The sequence below is a fragment of the Phalacrocorax aristotelis genome, chromosome 5, assembly GCF_949628215.1.
Source record: "Phalacrocorax aristotelis chromosome 5, bGulAri2.1, whole genome shotgun sequence".
NCBI lineage: Eukaryota > Metazoa > Chordata > Aves > Suliformes > Phalacrocoracidae > Phalacrocorax > Phalacrocorax aristotelis.
Genome location: NC_134280.1, coordinates 21,428,996 through 21,444,770, shown reverse-complemented (window position 1 = coordinate 21,444,770; position 15,775 = coordinate 21,428,996). Strand labels below are relative to the sequence as shown.

Here is a 15,775-nt window from a genome sequence, read left to right as displayed (position 1 = left end):
TAAATATTGTTCACTTTGAATTAGAGGATTCATCTGAAAAAGAGCCCCAAATACATATATCACAAGCCATTATACAGGAAGTGTTTCATCCACTACAAAAACAAAGCAAAACCTGAAGTTTGCCACCAGTTTTAAAGAGGCAGAAGGGACACTTCCAAGAACACAAACCCCTTCTCTATTCTCAAGTACAGTTTCTTTCCTCTCCTATATTTAAAGATACCTTCAAAACTGTAGCCAAGATTTTTCTGACCAGCTAAACTGATTTATCCCATAGTTCTGACACATTTCTTCTTTAACACAGACATCCTTTGGTGAAACATTAAAGACATACGATTGTAGACATTAGTACACTGAAAAAAGAAAATGTTTTTAGTATTACTGTTTCTTACTTCTTGCCAAATTCACTCAAGTTGGCCAAGAAAATAAGCTGTTTCACCTTCTGTACTTAGGGTGTTACCATTCCCTTGTCTAACAGGGCACTGTACAAGGGCTCAGAAGACTCATTCTCTTCCAGGCACTTCCAGACTTCTGCTGGACACCCAGTTCAAGGCTAACTTCTACCACCCTCTGCCTTTGTTCTCCTCTCTGTAGAAAACAGAGAGTAAACAATAACGTCCCTTTAAAGTACTTTGAGGTACACATCAAAAAGAGCTATGGCACCACTTGGTAATAACCAAACAAAAATATGACTTCAGTAAAATAAAAAAAGATAAAACCGACGTTGTTTCGATTGAAAATGGAATGATGGAAAGGAAATGGCTTTGTTTAGAACACACACATCAGGCCCATATAGCTCTGACACTGCTCATTTAAATAAATAAGGCAGGGATCAAAATCTTGAATAATTTTTACCTTTAATTTTAGAGAATTGAGTTTCTCCTCCCTTAGATGCTCTCTTAACATCTCTCGGTGAAGCCTCTCCTGTTCCATCGCAAACTCTCCCAGTGTGTATTGGCGCACGCTGTTGTGGCGAGTAGACATTCCCAGCGTGCTTCCCCCTTGGCTGGGAACGCTGGTGAAGCCTTGCCTTCTCGTGAAGTAATACACAGTAACACAGTTAAAATGGACATTTTTTGTTCTCTTCCGCTTCTCTCTCTTCAGGATTGAAGAGGCTAGAACAGATGCAGATTACAAATGAATGATAACTTGCAGTGAGATAGCACATGCGTCACTTGCATAGTTACATTTACCTTAACAATACCTATGTACACACTAAAGCTCAGATGTGTGCAGTCTAAATGAGGAGATAATATTAGAAGTATTTACCATATATGCAAACCTAGAAGTCATTACACACCACTGCAATCATGAACACTATTGTCTACTTTAGAAGAGAAATTCTTGGCCAGGAGAGTTGTGTTTTCCCATAGCATTATGAAAATGTTTTATCCTTTTACCAAGGAAGCAAATAAATCCCAGCAAAAGGAACTTCTTTCACAGTGTCACCTCAGAGACAGTGATCCACTGACTTGCTCCTCTTCAAAACCCTGCGAACAAAACAACGTCGCATATGACAGCAGTGAGACCAGGAGACCCACCTCCCTCAGAGGTCTATATACACCGTTACTATTCTGTCAGCAAGGCTTAGCTGTAGAGATGTATAACTACATCTTTAAAGCACTGAATCACACTGGCAGAAACGATTCCTATCTATTCTAATCCAAAATGTGAGAAATTAGTGTTAGAAAAACTATAAAGGCACTATATTTAGTGTTTCAGATCGTCTCAGAAATTCATATTGTCATCATCAGAGATTAATATAGGAATAATGCTGACTGACAATCAGAACCACTTCCTTTTTCTTTACCTTCATCCTTTCTGCCGCCAAGCACCACATACATGCATGTGTATGTACATATATATATTCTAACGTGTAGAATTTTGACAAAAAAATTAAATCTAGTCTTTCCTATTTCTCTTCTGATTCCCCTCACGCTCATGCTCAGTTTTTCTTACATATATATGCAGTATCAAACGAAATGGATTTAAAAATAAATGCCAAATTTTAACTGTTAGATATTGTTCTTTTTTCTACAGATATTTAGTAACTCCTTCCAATGATACTGATCTATCGGTTTCTCACTGGTAACAGTGGTGAGCTTTTAGAGCAAAATAAAAAAAAATAAAATAAATTAAAAAAAAAACCAAGAGACACGAATGTTAGAGGAAGCTAAGGGACACTCCTTGATTTTTAAGACGAACAGCCTGATTTATTTGATTTATTGCAAAATGGCAACAGGTTGTTGAAAATGTAGAAAATAATTCGTTCCACTGCAGTTTACAGTTTATAGGCAACAACCGGGCAGGTGTGCATGAGAGACCTAAGTGCCAGAATTCAGGCAGTAAAATGATTTAGAAGGTGCCTGACCACTCCTGAAAGGCTTGGAACCATTCTATAAAAGCAGTAAGAGCAACATGACTTACACTGCTAATCTAAAATTGCGCCGTCTCTAGAGATTGGAAGCACGTGGCCTTCAGCCTCGGTTTTGTACCAGGTCTGGTTTATTGTCGCAGTTAAAACATAGCTCATTCTCTAATATTATTATGCAGTGAAATGTTAACCACCACAAATGTAAAAACCCCAAACTTTTACATGGAGTAATTCAGTCCAGAAAAATAGCATCATCTACCTAACTATATAAAAAACAAGTATATCAGAAAATATAGTCCTGTAACCAAATTACAGACCTACTGACATAATCATAAAACTATTTAGGGCTCAGTAAAATATTGAAATAGTATTATTTTTCCTAAATACTAATAAGCAGCTTAAACTATGGTTTATTATACACATAAACTGAACAAATATACTGAAGGGGAAGCAGCTTTTTTACCAAGTAAAAGGACCAGCCACAAATGGAATGAGAGTTAAAACTACAGTAAAACATTAAAGGAAAGAAAAGATAGAACGTTATTATGCGCTTCAGGAGGAAATAGAAGGTAATTGTGTCTGTAAATCGCACAAGCTAGCGAAGGCCTTTGAATTTTCATCTGTAAACTTCAATATCTACCACATAAGGTCTACATTTATAGTAATTCATTTTAGACCTCAGCTACGGAACTCCTGACGTGGCTGCTTACTGGCAGGAATACCAAATGATGCAATAAAAATGCTTCCATTCTTTTACATCTGTCAATCTCTTTATGGAAGAGATACTACTTTCATACTACTTTCTATGCACAAAGAATCATACTACCTTCTATAGATCAACCTTAAGTTTTATTCACACACGACACATTAATATTAATAGTTAAATGAAGCTAGGCAGAAGCCTTTGCAATCTAATTATTTCCAGCTGAAAAGAAGAATGTAACCTATGATAAAAACTAGATTACATGAATGAGCTTTCCCACTATGTGGATTTTGGGGGAGGGGTGAGGGTGTCCATGTGTGTGCTATCAAAATTTAGAACATGAATTTCATACATTGCTGTACATTTATGCCTAAAAGGTTGGTCAGGTGCCTCTCTCTGTAAGGCTGTTGTTGTCATGACCTGTCTTAAAGTACCCATTAATGCATTTTTTAAACTTTTTTCTAGTTCTTATCACTTTTAGTAATTAAATTATCAATGCCACACCATCGAAGTTGTTTGTGGTTTTTTAATATATCACTGACAAAACCCTGTGCTAAAATAGAATTAAGCTGAACTTCCAGAAAATGCTGGCATACTGTAACTGCAACACCACCAGCACTTTAAATCCAGCACAGTTGCATAAACTGTATTGAAGACAGCATGAGAGCTGACACGCATTTGTTGTAAATGTCATTGAGGTTCATGGCTTTATTTATTAATGTTATAGTTCTGAGTCAGGCAAATTATATGATAATCTGTATAAGTAAACAAGCATGTAAACATTTAGAGCCTTCAGATTACACTTTTTTTTTTTTTTTGAAACGCATCCTATCTTTGGGGTTTGCTTCAGTTTCACCCAAGAGCTCATTAAAGGGAAGAGCTAAGGCTCTGTGAATAACTCTGTAGTCATCTCTTCTATGCTACTGCTAGGAAGTAGTCAGAATATATTAATATTTATGAGAATGTTGTTTACAAGAACAGATCAGGCAGGAACTGCAAAAGATTACAGGATTTTATTTGATTATCCCAAAGCATAGAGTGAAGATGTCAGTGAGCAGACTGGAGAATTGTGACTGCCTCAGTAACCAAGGACACGAAAGGAAGCACAGTCGGCACCGCAAAGGCACTATGTTCTTGCTCTGCTATACTTCCTAAAATCTCTGAGCAGAGGGGCTGCCTTAATGTGACCTCAGAAAAAATTATTATTAGATATTGAAGAAATGTTGAACATCTTCCAACATCAGGGACAAAGTGCTCTATAACTCATTCAGCCCTTTTGCTTCAAGCCAACCAGAACTCAGATTCCCAGATCATCTTATCAAAAGCCAGGACGTATGTTATTTTGCATGCACTGTACCTTAAATAGTACATTCAAATTGGTTGTAATTACTGCTAAAGATACTGCTTAAATCAAGACAGAGCAGAAGGACATACAAAATACATATTTTCTGATATATCGGAAAGCATGAACATATGCCCAGACAAAATTTACTGACGTTAATCAATTAGTAAGCTCTTTTCGGAATGAGGGACACAGACTGTGCAAGGCTTGCATGCCTCTCTGGAGTCAGTTTCAAAGGTTTTGCAGGGAAACAAAAGCTCATAACCTAAAAATTTATCCAAAGAGAGTGTAAACATCACACTTTTCCACAAGAGACCTAGTAAGGGCTTCCTTGCTTGGCTGGTCTCAAAAAAGTATTTACACACCATCTGCCTGTGCAACAAGGTATCAGTGGATGCCACTATCATCTGCTCTGCACAGAAAGGGTGATACTGACTCCAGGCAGAGTCTGCTAGGCAGAGATGTGTTGTTTTAGCAGCTGCTGGACACACACTGTGAACGGGAACTCGAAGGTGGTTTTTGATAATGAGTGACACCATCTTGGGTCTAGCAGTTCATGGCAAGCAAGGATGCCAGAGGGAACAGGAATATTCACCATCACCTAAAACTGTCCTATGGATCACACATGATCTTTAATACATTTATATAATAAAAGTTTGATATATTCCATGGCATGAAAAAAATACTCCATCCTCATGTATTTAAACAATTAATATAATTTTTAGTTCCATATTTCAAGATTATATGGAACTAAATATTTTTGACAGATACATAACTCCTGTAATGTGTAAAATATATCTATTATCAGAGGGAAAGATGATACCAATAAGAATGTAATTACCGCTACAGAACTATCTCTTAGAAAAGGTCACTATATCTGAACAAGGTCTTCAGACACAGATATCTTCAAACAGGCCTGTCAGAATTCCTCATCTGAAATAATATCAACTGCTGAAATTTTGAATTTTGGCACGTGACATTTGAGTGGCTCAGTTTCTGGGTTTAGCAGGGCAGAGCCCAAGTTAACAACCTGCTTGCAGCTGGCCTGCCTCCTCACGGCGTCAAGTCAGGTCCTGTAGGCTTATCTGCTCCTTGCCATGCAAAAGCAGCTGCTGCAGATTCAGGGCTGTATTTGGACACAGCACAGCCCCATCCATGCAGCACCTGACCCGAGCTAACAGCCACAGCACAGGTCATCTGCACTGCAGACCACTTATGGCTAAACTGGCAACTGTCTGTAAACAAATATCCTAAAGGTGATGCCAAAAGAGCTATAGGAAAACTTTTAATAGCAAACAACTGTTTAGCCCGAGCATGGTTAACACAACCTGGAAACACACTCTGCTCTCCGTGCTTACCCTTTTGCTACCTTTGTTCATGCCTGCACACATACACAATAGGATGCGTTTATTAATCTTTTTCTCAGTTATTAATCTCTCTCCCTCATAACGATTCTCTTTATCCACAGCAGTTATCATTTATTTCATGACTACATATGATATTTCTGCCATTTCTCTTTGCGCACGATGCCTAGTTTACGCTCTTCTCTGGCTATTGAACCTAACGGAATCTCTTAAGGTTTCAAAGATTTAAGAACACGTGTACGGTGAGCCAGAGACCTGCAGAATGGTGTAATGCCGAAATGCTAAATATAAAGTTTTTTTATTATAGCTCTTCGGTTTTCAATATTTCAGTAAGGTCATTTTTCAGTCATCGACTGTACTAGAGAACAGAGATAACTGTTCAGCAGTCATTCAAGAAATTGAGATTTCAGTGATTTATTCACAAGGCTGCACAGTGACATGAAACAAGCTTTATCTAATTCAAGACAACCCTTTTCTACATATTACCACCCTCCCACACCACCACCCTCCAGATTACACAGATTAAGCACTGACTCGGTAAATCTGTCTTGCCCAATCTGTGGTTTACAAAACACAGGGGAGATCAATTGTCATAAGATTAAAAATAGACTAAACACACAAACATCATTATGGTTGTTCCCGTACGTGGTAAATTATACACATAGTTGAGGACCACCTCCTACATTGGGACACTAAGTCATAACTTTTATTACCATAATTGTTATTAAAATGGTTGTGATTTGAAGTGGTAAGATTTTATCCATCAAACCAAAAAGTACAATTTTTATCACCCAGTGGCTAACAGTAATGGCAGACAAGATGGTTTATGGAACCTCTTCCAGAAAGACTAAGTGTTCCTTATATTTTTTTTCAAGCTTACAGGTACTTCATCAAGTGCATTACATGGATTTTTCCAGACACAGGGTGTCCCATATGTCTGCACGAAATAGGAGGCCCCACTAATTCATTTTTCAAAGATACTCTAAAAATGAAACTTTAAAGTCAAAACAGAAGAATGTATCAATGTAAAAACCAATACAGCTTTCATGAAAATAACAATAGCCTGAAAAATAAAACTGTTCTGTAAAATAGCTTCTATGGCTGCGTTCTTTCTCGCTTTGGCTGCTGTGTCACATAAATCTCAATCACAATGACGATTAATGGGAGAAGGGCAAATATTAGGAATAGCAGTCTGACAATAAAACTTCCCTGTCAGATTCATCCTGGCTGAAGTGTGTTGTACAAAGCATTGACCTGTGCTGGACTTCTGTCACCAAACATAGCAAGTGAGGAAATACTTTCTGGGTTTGGAAAAAGACGAAGAAGGCAAAAGAAAAAAAATCAGAGCCATTCAAGTTGCATGAGGTTAGAGAATAAAGCAGGGCCTTTGTTCATCAACAGTTAATAAAAGATAATTAAGCTATTTATATGGCAGAAAAGTTTAAATATATGTCTAGAGTAATGTGTGAATAGACAAGGGTGAAGAAAGATGTAGCAACACAGACTTGTAACAAACCAGTGTCAATATTTTCATAATATATTTTAATGTAACTAGAACACTCTGGTTAGAGACTGTCTCCTTAGTGGTGTAGTTATATGGAAGAAACCACCAAGTCCTGCTAAGTTAGTTTTAAATAATGGTTGCCACCACCTTATTCCTACCAACAGGCGCATCATTATAAGATTTTTTGCACTTACCTTCTGTACTGCAAGTAAAATTTATTTTTCATTTTATGTATTATTGGGAGACTGAAGGCTTTTATTACTAGCTCATTTTCCACAGGTTTTTCAAAGGTATGTATCAGCAGCTCTCTAAGTTCTGAAATTGTGCGCTCTTCTTTCTTTTCCCTACCCCATTCCAAGGTATTTTCAAAGTATAGAGTGGAAAGCTGGAAGCAGAGGAGGTTTCTACTGACCTCGGCACATGGGGCCGTTTATCTGCTAGCCCTTCCCACCCACGGACACCAACCAAGCTAGGAGTGCCCACAGCCCAGAGAGGCGTCGGGGGAAGGCACTGGCGGGTGCCATCTGTACCCACCATCCCCAGCCACTGCCTTCTCCCACAGTTGGTATGGAGTTCTGCAGCTCCTTCTAGTGCCCCTTCCTTCTCCACCTCAAGCTGCATCTTCTGCTTTCTCCTCTCCTCTGAGAATAACCATTATTTATCTATTTGCGAATTTGTGAAAAATCAAAGCACAACCCCCCAAATCTTTCCACATTCGAAAAATTCAGGTTTTATCATATGTATTTATAATATATTTGTCATGTCTTGGTAACAGATGTCAACATGGGCCCATCCAACTCCCAAATCCCAAGAAAAGTAATTTTCCAAAGGGAAAACCCAATATTTACACTAGTGGTCCAGTGTATCCTTATGAGAAACAATTCACTGCCATTTATTTATGAATAAATTCTAACTGATTAAATAGGCAAGCAACAGCAACAATGTGCTGGCAGACTGAAACAAAGTTTTCCTGAACTGCTCTCGCATACATGTAATCTATATGTATCACATACTATACATCTGCACTTCTTGTTCGCCTTTGAACATCCTCATTTAGCTCTCTGGGCTGTGGAGCCGCAGCAGTGTGAAACCAGAGAAAGAGCATTTCCTTCTGCGTGTTTAGCAGGCCAAAACAGAATCCAGACGCCCCCCCCACCTGGGAAGAGATCCCGCTGCAGCTGTATCAGTCTATAAAATGCAAAGCCTACTTCCTAGTTCTACAAAATCCTGATAGGACTGACATCTTAAGCCCGTCATGTTTTTCAAATATTTTTTACTGAGAAAACTGGTAGTTCTTTGATTACAAAACATAAATAATCTCAGTTCTGGCTGAAGGCCAAGACATAAGCACTTTCTTCTGCTGTCTCAGCTATTCTCCTCATGTCAAAGCCACATTAAAATAAATGTGAACCATATGGCTACCCGGTAGATTACTAGCACTCTTGCATCAATGAGGGCAAAGTAATTCATTGTCACCAGCACAGAAATATCTTAGGCACATGAAAATTTCAAAAGGCTGGAAAAAACATTTATGAAGCAGCCTTTTGGATTAAAGCTCTATCTCAGATCGGAGGAAATGCTGCTTTTCTTATACTCTACCACCCATTTGTCTGCTTTTTACATACTCTTAGTGCCATATAAACCACTATGGCAAGAAGGATTAACACTATTCTCCACCTGCTCCATGGCTTTCCCACGTAGTGTTTCATCAAGTCTAACACCACAGAGCAGCAATGCCTAATCCATCATGGTAATCCAGGTCAGAACATCATTTATAAAAGCCAGCTTGCTTCGCTATCTTCATACAAAACAAAAACTTGGGAAAAGGTCATATTCCAGAAATTGCTTCTACCTCTGTCTCCTACCTCTCCTTCCATCCCACTGCCTCCCAAAAGATACTTTTCTACAAGTTTCCATACACTACATTTACAAACTGTAAACCCTTAATGACGAAACACTTTTCTTACATGCTAGAAGTGCACATGAAGAGGAAATGCTGTGACATACAGTATACCCTTCCACAGAAACATGTGGGCTTGAGGGCAGGGAGGCATTTTTCTGAAATACATTTGAACCTGGAAGTCTTGAACGAAACTGCATACTCAGAAAGGTGTAAATTGAGTAGTGGAAATTAGGACAGGGACAACGCTGTGGAACGGCAACACCTACACTAGTAGCATTTCTTTGCTCCATCCTCCTGGTACTTTCTTTGCAAGTGAAGCACCAAAGCTAAATTCACCTCACAGGAGGGGCTCAGTGGCAATACTTGCCTAATGCGACATTTATTGATGTCACATTTGAAAAGATTTTTGAAAAATACTAGCTCACAGACAAGTTTGACATGAATAGGAGAGGTTTTTCATTTGTGCTCTAGTTAAACATTTTACCTCATTGTCAGGGTTTTGTCTAAAAATCTCAGAAATGTTAAATTCTTGGGATGCATGCTGAAAGATGGAAATCTACTGCTAAAATTTCAGTGAAAGCTTTAAGTTTACTTCCTCAGCACACTCTATCTCCAGAATGCTTCTGTGTGACTTTCATCATACTAGTCCAGTTTCTCCATTCTGCAAATAAAATCAGCCCGCAGGGAGAAGGGGAGACAGGTAACTGCTCTCTGCCTCACCATTTACTCCAAATGCCAGCTTCTGTTTTGTAGATTATTATTTCTGACCTTGGCCCCAGCTTCGAACAGTGTAAGGAGGAAAACCACTACCATGGGTCCTTGCAGGAACACCCATGTGTAACAACTATATTTGCTGAACTCTCCTAAAACACTACAGGCAATTCTTTGTTCCATCTTATGGGTTACTTCTGTGAACAGCCATTTGATACAAATACAGCTACCCATTTAGCTGCCCGTGACTTTCCATTTGCAAACATACTTTGCATATGTCATGAACATCTTCAACAAAAAATTTTTCTTTACATGTTGTCTAAGCCAACAAAAACGTAATGTAAGGCAAAACTGACCCTCTGTTTATATAGTCTATGAAATGCAGTAATTTATAGAGCAAACTTTTCAAAGATAAAGAAATAGAATTAGCTGCACAAATCCTTCTAAAAACCAGTGGGAGCCTACCTCCAAACCCCCCTTAACATTTTTTTTAAAACTCCCTCTACAGCAGTCTTTACTCTAGATGAAAGACAGCAGGCAAGATCCTGTCACAGCATACCCTGCCCTGTCATTCTGTATGAGTATTTGAGCAAAGACATTTAAATATATTTAATTGAACTTCTTTGCATTTCTTGCCCAGATAAGCCAACTTATTTTAAAATCAGTCTCTCAACCTGTTTTGCATTTCATAACACGAGTCAACAAATGACGACAAGAACATATTCCTCACTAACAAGTGAATTCCAAGCCAGGTTGTAAGCAATATAAATAACTGCAAGATGCCACGAAAAAAAGAATGCCTGCATTTAGCTACACCTTCTAAGTGTTTTCCCATAATAAGTCAGCATCACCACTTTAACTCATTTAGATTTCTATCATTAACCAGCAATTAAACACACAGCTTAAGCTCAAAACTCAGGTAATGCCTTGTGCTATTGACCTCACAGCAAATAAAACTTTATCCTTCACATAAAGATAACTTAAGAGAAGCTAGACCTTCCTAAGGATTTCAAAAGATTTGATACCTTCTTCCAAGTTCTGCATGGCCACACAGATGAGACAATCTCAACACATTAGCAACTCTAGAATATTCAAAACAAGACTTTTAAGGGCATGTGGAAAGAAGTGCAGTGGGCATGTATTTGTATTTTCAAATTCCTCCTTATCTTTAATGGTAAAACCAAAAGATGGCAACAGCATTTAGAGACCGAAAGGTTGTCTCAGAACCCTTACTGACCAGCCACTTCCATAATGAACCTAAGGCACCCAATACTCCTAAACACAGTACCCTAATTAGCAGAATGACAGGACCGATGATTACAGCTGGCTGCAGCACCACATTGCTAAAGACAGTGGCAATGTCAATGGCAAGCTACAGCTAACTGATGGAGTATATCAACTAGACTGCGCAACGGTTCTACCTCCTGATGACCACCTTGTCATATGAGCTGGTACTGGAGATTTCACCTGCCTCTGCAGGGGAAGAAGAGAAGCCTCTGCAATAAAGGCATTACTCTGAAAGTTTCAGCTACACTGCACTTGAGCTGAAATGGCAGAGGAAAGCAGCAGTTACTCAAAGTAGATTTCTTAAGAGACGAGGCTGTGATTAATGCGGTTTGGGGAGTTTTTACCAGCACCAAAGTTCAAAAGACAGAACTTGATGAGATCTTCCCAGGTCTTTCAGTTGCATGTAATTCTGCAACTTAAATTTGCATATTTTTAAAAAAATTATAAAAATAGATCAAGCATCAGGTGTGCTCCCACCTTGAATTCCATGTACCTCTAAGGGCAAAGGGAAAAAATATTCTTAGTCTTGACTAATACTGTATATGCATGCTTAGACTGCTACTTGAAGCTGAACATCCCTCTTTCTGATATGGAGTAGGGGCCATGAAATGGGACAGGTACGTGGACTGGTTAGTAACACACTTTGGCATCCATTAAGGCAAATCTGCAGTGTGACTAATGGCTTGCTGAATCAAACTGAAATGTCCTCAATAGAGTGAGAAAAATAAGTTAAAAAGATGGTAGGGAGTATATCTGCCAATGGCAATGAAGGCACTCTCCATCACCATTTGATAAGAGATTTTTAATATGTGCAAATATATATATACACATACCTGACCAAGAAAATACTACACTTACTTTTTGGTTATGATTCTGGTAACAGTTGCCTATGCTTTATAGACTGTAATTTCACTTCCTGACTCAGAAAAAGATGCCTGAAACTTAGACTAGGGTTTTGGGTTTTGTTTTGGGGTTTTGGTTATTTGTTTTTAGACTTTTGGGGGGCTGTTGTTTTGGGGTTTTCAGGTTTGGTGTTGGTTCTTTTGTTGTTGTTGTTGCTGTCTTCATTTATTTCAATGGCTGTATTGTTAAAGAAACTCTGCACTTACCCCTCTGTAATAGTTACAACGGGTACCACTTATTGACATCTCAGTCATGTATTTTCTGCCATCACACTACAGGGTTAATTGTTGAGATCAAAGCTATCTTCTGGTGGTTCTGCCCCACCTGAATGATCCCCAGTAGCATGTGCCTCATTTAGCTGGCAGACTAAACTGACCTTTAAGGCTAATGGAGCAGGATAGCTGAAAAGTTCTTATTTATCTGACCCAAAGCATATTATTTCAAGGGTTGTGTAAATACTGAGATGCATCAGCTATTCTAGATTGATTTATACGCAAACTGCCTGCTTGCTGAAGCACTGAACAAGTTGTAGCTACAAGTGATTAAAAAATTATCTCTTTGTCAAATCAATTAGAAAGGAAAAATAAGACTTAGAGGGCCATGTTAGGCTTTTTTTAAAGCTCAGTTAAAGAATTAACATACAGATCTTGGTGTTGAGTACAGGTAACCCACAACCCACACATTTCAAGTCAGTAAAAGGAGTTCATACTGAACTTCAGATTTACTTATATGAAAACAGACCAGAAGGAAGACAGTACACAGGATCTGACAGTGTCTCACAAAAGAGAAAAGAAAATGGTACCAAGTGGCAGGAAATGGCTTAGAAAGATAAGCTCCATCAAGGATGTGCTCAAGCATGTAACAGAGGAAAGGAATCTGGCCAGCCTTTCTTCTGCACTCTCTCTTTTCAGTCTGTTTATTGAAAAAGTCTCAGAGAACTCTTCCTTTCCATATGCCCTTAAAAGTACAGATTCAAATATTCAACACAGGAGAGGTCTTACCTTTTACTTTGGGAGATTAACGTGTTTAAAGAATAAACAGAGCATCTTTCAAGGTACACTGTTAACAGTTTTGTTACTGTACAACACATCTGCATGTAGTTTTCAAGTGAGCATCACTTAGCTGTGTAAGACACCTGTATTCACTTGTAAGACGAGGAGAAGGCTGAGGTACTCAACAATTTTTTTGACTCAGTCTTCACTGGTAACCTCTCTCCTCACCCCTCCCAAGTCAATGGACTACAGGATGGAGGCCAGGGGGATAAAGTCACCCCCACTGTAAGGGAAGATCAGGTTCATGACCGCCTGAGGAGCTGGACATACACAAGTCTATGGGACCTGACGAGCTGCCTCGCAGAGTCCTGAGGGAATTGGCTGATGTAGTTGCCAAGTCACTCTCCATGATATTTGAAAAGTCATGGCAGTCAGGTGAAGTCCCTGGGGACTGGAAGAAGGGAAACATTGTGCCCATCTTCAAAAAGCGTAGAAAGGAGGACCCAGGGAACTACTGACCTGTCAGTCTGGGACTGGCTGACACCTCTGTGCCTGGGAAGATCATGGAACAGATCCTCCTAGAAGCTATGCTAAGGCACATGGAGGACAGGGAGGTGATTCGAGGCAGCCAGAGAGGCTTCACCAAGGGCAAGTCCTGCCTGACCAACCTAGTGGCCTCCTATGATGGAGAGACTACATCAGTGGACAAGGGAAGAGCTATGGATATCATCTATATGGACTTCTGTAAGGCCTTTGACACGGTCCCCCACAGCATCCTTCTCTCTAAACTAAGGAGAAACAGATTTGACGGGTGGACTGTTCGGTGGATAACGAATTGGTTGGATGGTTGCATTCAGAGGGTAGTGGTCAATGTCCAGATGGAGACCAGCGACGAGTGGCATCCCTCAAGGGTCCATACGGGGACCAGTACTGTTGAATATTTTCATCAATGACATAGTGGCATTGAGTGCACCCTCAGCAAGTTTGCAGATGACACCAAGCTGAGCGGTGCAGCTGACACGCCAGAAGGATGGGATGTCATCCAAAGAGACCTAGACAAGCTGGAGTGGTGGGCCCATGCGAACCTCATGAGGTTCAACAAGGCCAAGTGCAAGCTCCTGCGCCTAGGTCTGGGCAACCCCCAGTATTGATACAGGCTAGGGAATGAAGGGATTGAGAACAGCCCCACAGAGAAGGATTTGGGGGTACTGGTGGACAAAAAGCCAGACATGAGCCAACAATGTGCGCTTGCAGCCCAGAAGGCCAACCGTATCCTGGGCTGCATCAAAAGAAGCGTGGCCAGCAGGTTGGGGGAAGTGATTCTGCCCCTCTATTCCGCTCTGGTGGACCCCACCTGGAGTACAGCATCCAGCTCTGGAGCCCTCAGCACAAGGAGGACATGGAACTGTTGGAGCGGGTCCAGAGGAGGCCACAAAAATTATCCAAGGGCTGGAGCACCTCTTCTACAAGGACAGGCTGAGAGAGTTGGGTTGTTCAGCCTGGAGAAGAGAAGGCTGTGGGGGGACCTTATTGCAGCTTTTCAGCACTTAGAGAGCGGCAGGATGGGGGCAACCTCTTTAGCAAGGCCTATTGTGACAGGACAAGAGGTAATGGTTTTAAACTAAAGGAGGGTAGATTTAGACTGGATATAAGGAAAAAATGTTTTACAATGAGAGTGGTGAAACTCTGGAACAGGTCACCCAGAGAGGTGGTAGATGCCCCATCCCTAGAAACATTCAAGGTCAGGTTGGATGGGACTCTGAGCAACCTGATCTAGTTGATGCCCTGCCCAGTGCAGGGGAGTTGGGACTAGATGACCTTTAAAGGCCCCTTACAACCCAAACCATTCTATGGTTCTATGATTCATGCGATATGAACATTGACAATTTCCACATATTCTGCTTTGACAAGACAGGGCCCAAGTACCTCTGTAAGATCAGTTCATTTTTTATCACTTCCTAGAATTCAAAATACACGTTTTCAAATAATATTGTATAAATAATCTAGTAGTTTAAAAAAAACAAACCACAACTCTAAGTACATACAAAGAAAAGTGCTCCTGTCCTGAAGAGCATCCAACATCACACACAACTGATGTCAGCCAACTGATACAAACCAAAATATAAACAAATCCTGCATGTATAAAAAGTTCAGGAACTGTCCAATTACATCATTCTTTCCAGAATCAAAGCATATGGTGACTCAAGAAAATATGAGAAGGATAAAACAAAATTAAAATTCAATCTCAACAAACCCCCTCTTTTTTCTAGAGGTAGTCAGTTATCAAGTTAAAAATATTTTTCAGCATTTGATAAGTATCTTCACTCCTATGTATTTATCTTAAATATAAATATGATGAATTTTTATTGCAAACACATACTTTTACTATCACACATCATCATTAAGACTCACCTTTTTAGTGCAGAGTTGCTTTTAAATATAGCAGAAGTGCCTAAGGCTAGCTAAGTGATTTTTCTAATACTGCTCAATTGGTAGACGTCAATTGTGTAAACATGTAACTGGCTGATACGCTTTAACATTAAGAAAGAAGAAGGTGGTGCAAAATCTCACTTGCAGTATTTTAACAATAAATTAACAACATCTGACTTCCCCATCATGTGAAACATGGAGTGTCCTTGGTAAAGTTACAAAATAATCATGTGCACTGGAAGAGACTCTGGCTGCAAGATGCAAA

The 15,775-nt window shown here is 39.6% G+C and overlaps 1 protein-coding gene across 4 annotated transcripts in view; it reads right to left on the bottom strand.

Moving 5' to 3' along the window:
* Nucleotides 1–15,775, bottom strand: part of CSRNP3 (cysteine and serine rich nuclear protein 3) — a 113,311-nt gene that overhangs the window by 15,891 nt on the left and 81,645 nt on the right. For all 4 annotated transcript variants that reach the window (XM_075093344.1, XM_075093345.1, XM_075093346.1 and 1 more), the window contains one exon: nucleotides 853–1,112. In XM_075093344.1, the coding sequence (XP_074949445.1) occupies nucleotides 853–1,112 (260 nt within the window). The remainder of the gene's footprint in view (nucleotides 1–852; nucleotides 1,113–15,775) is intronic.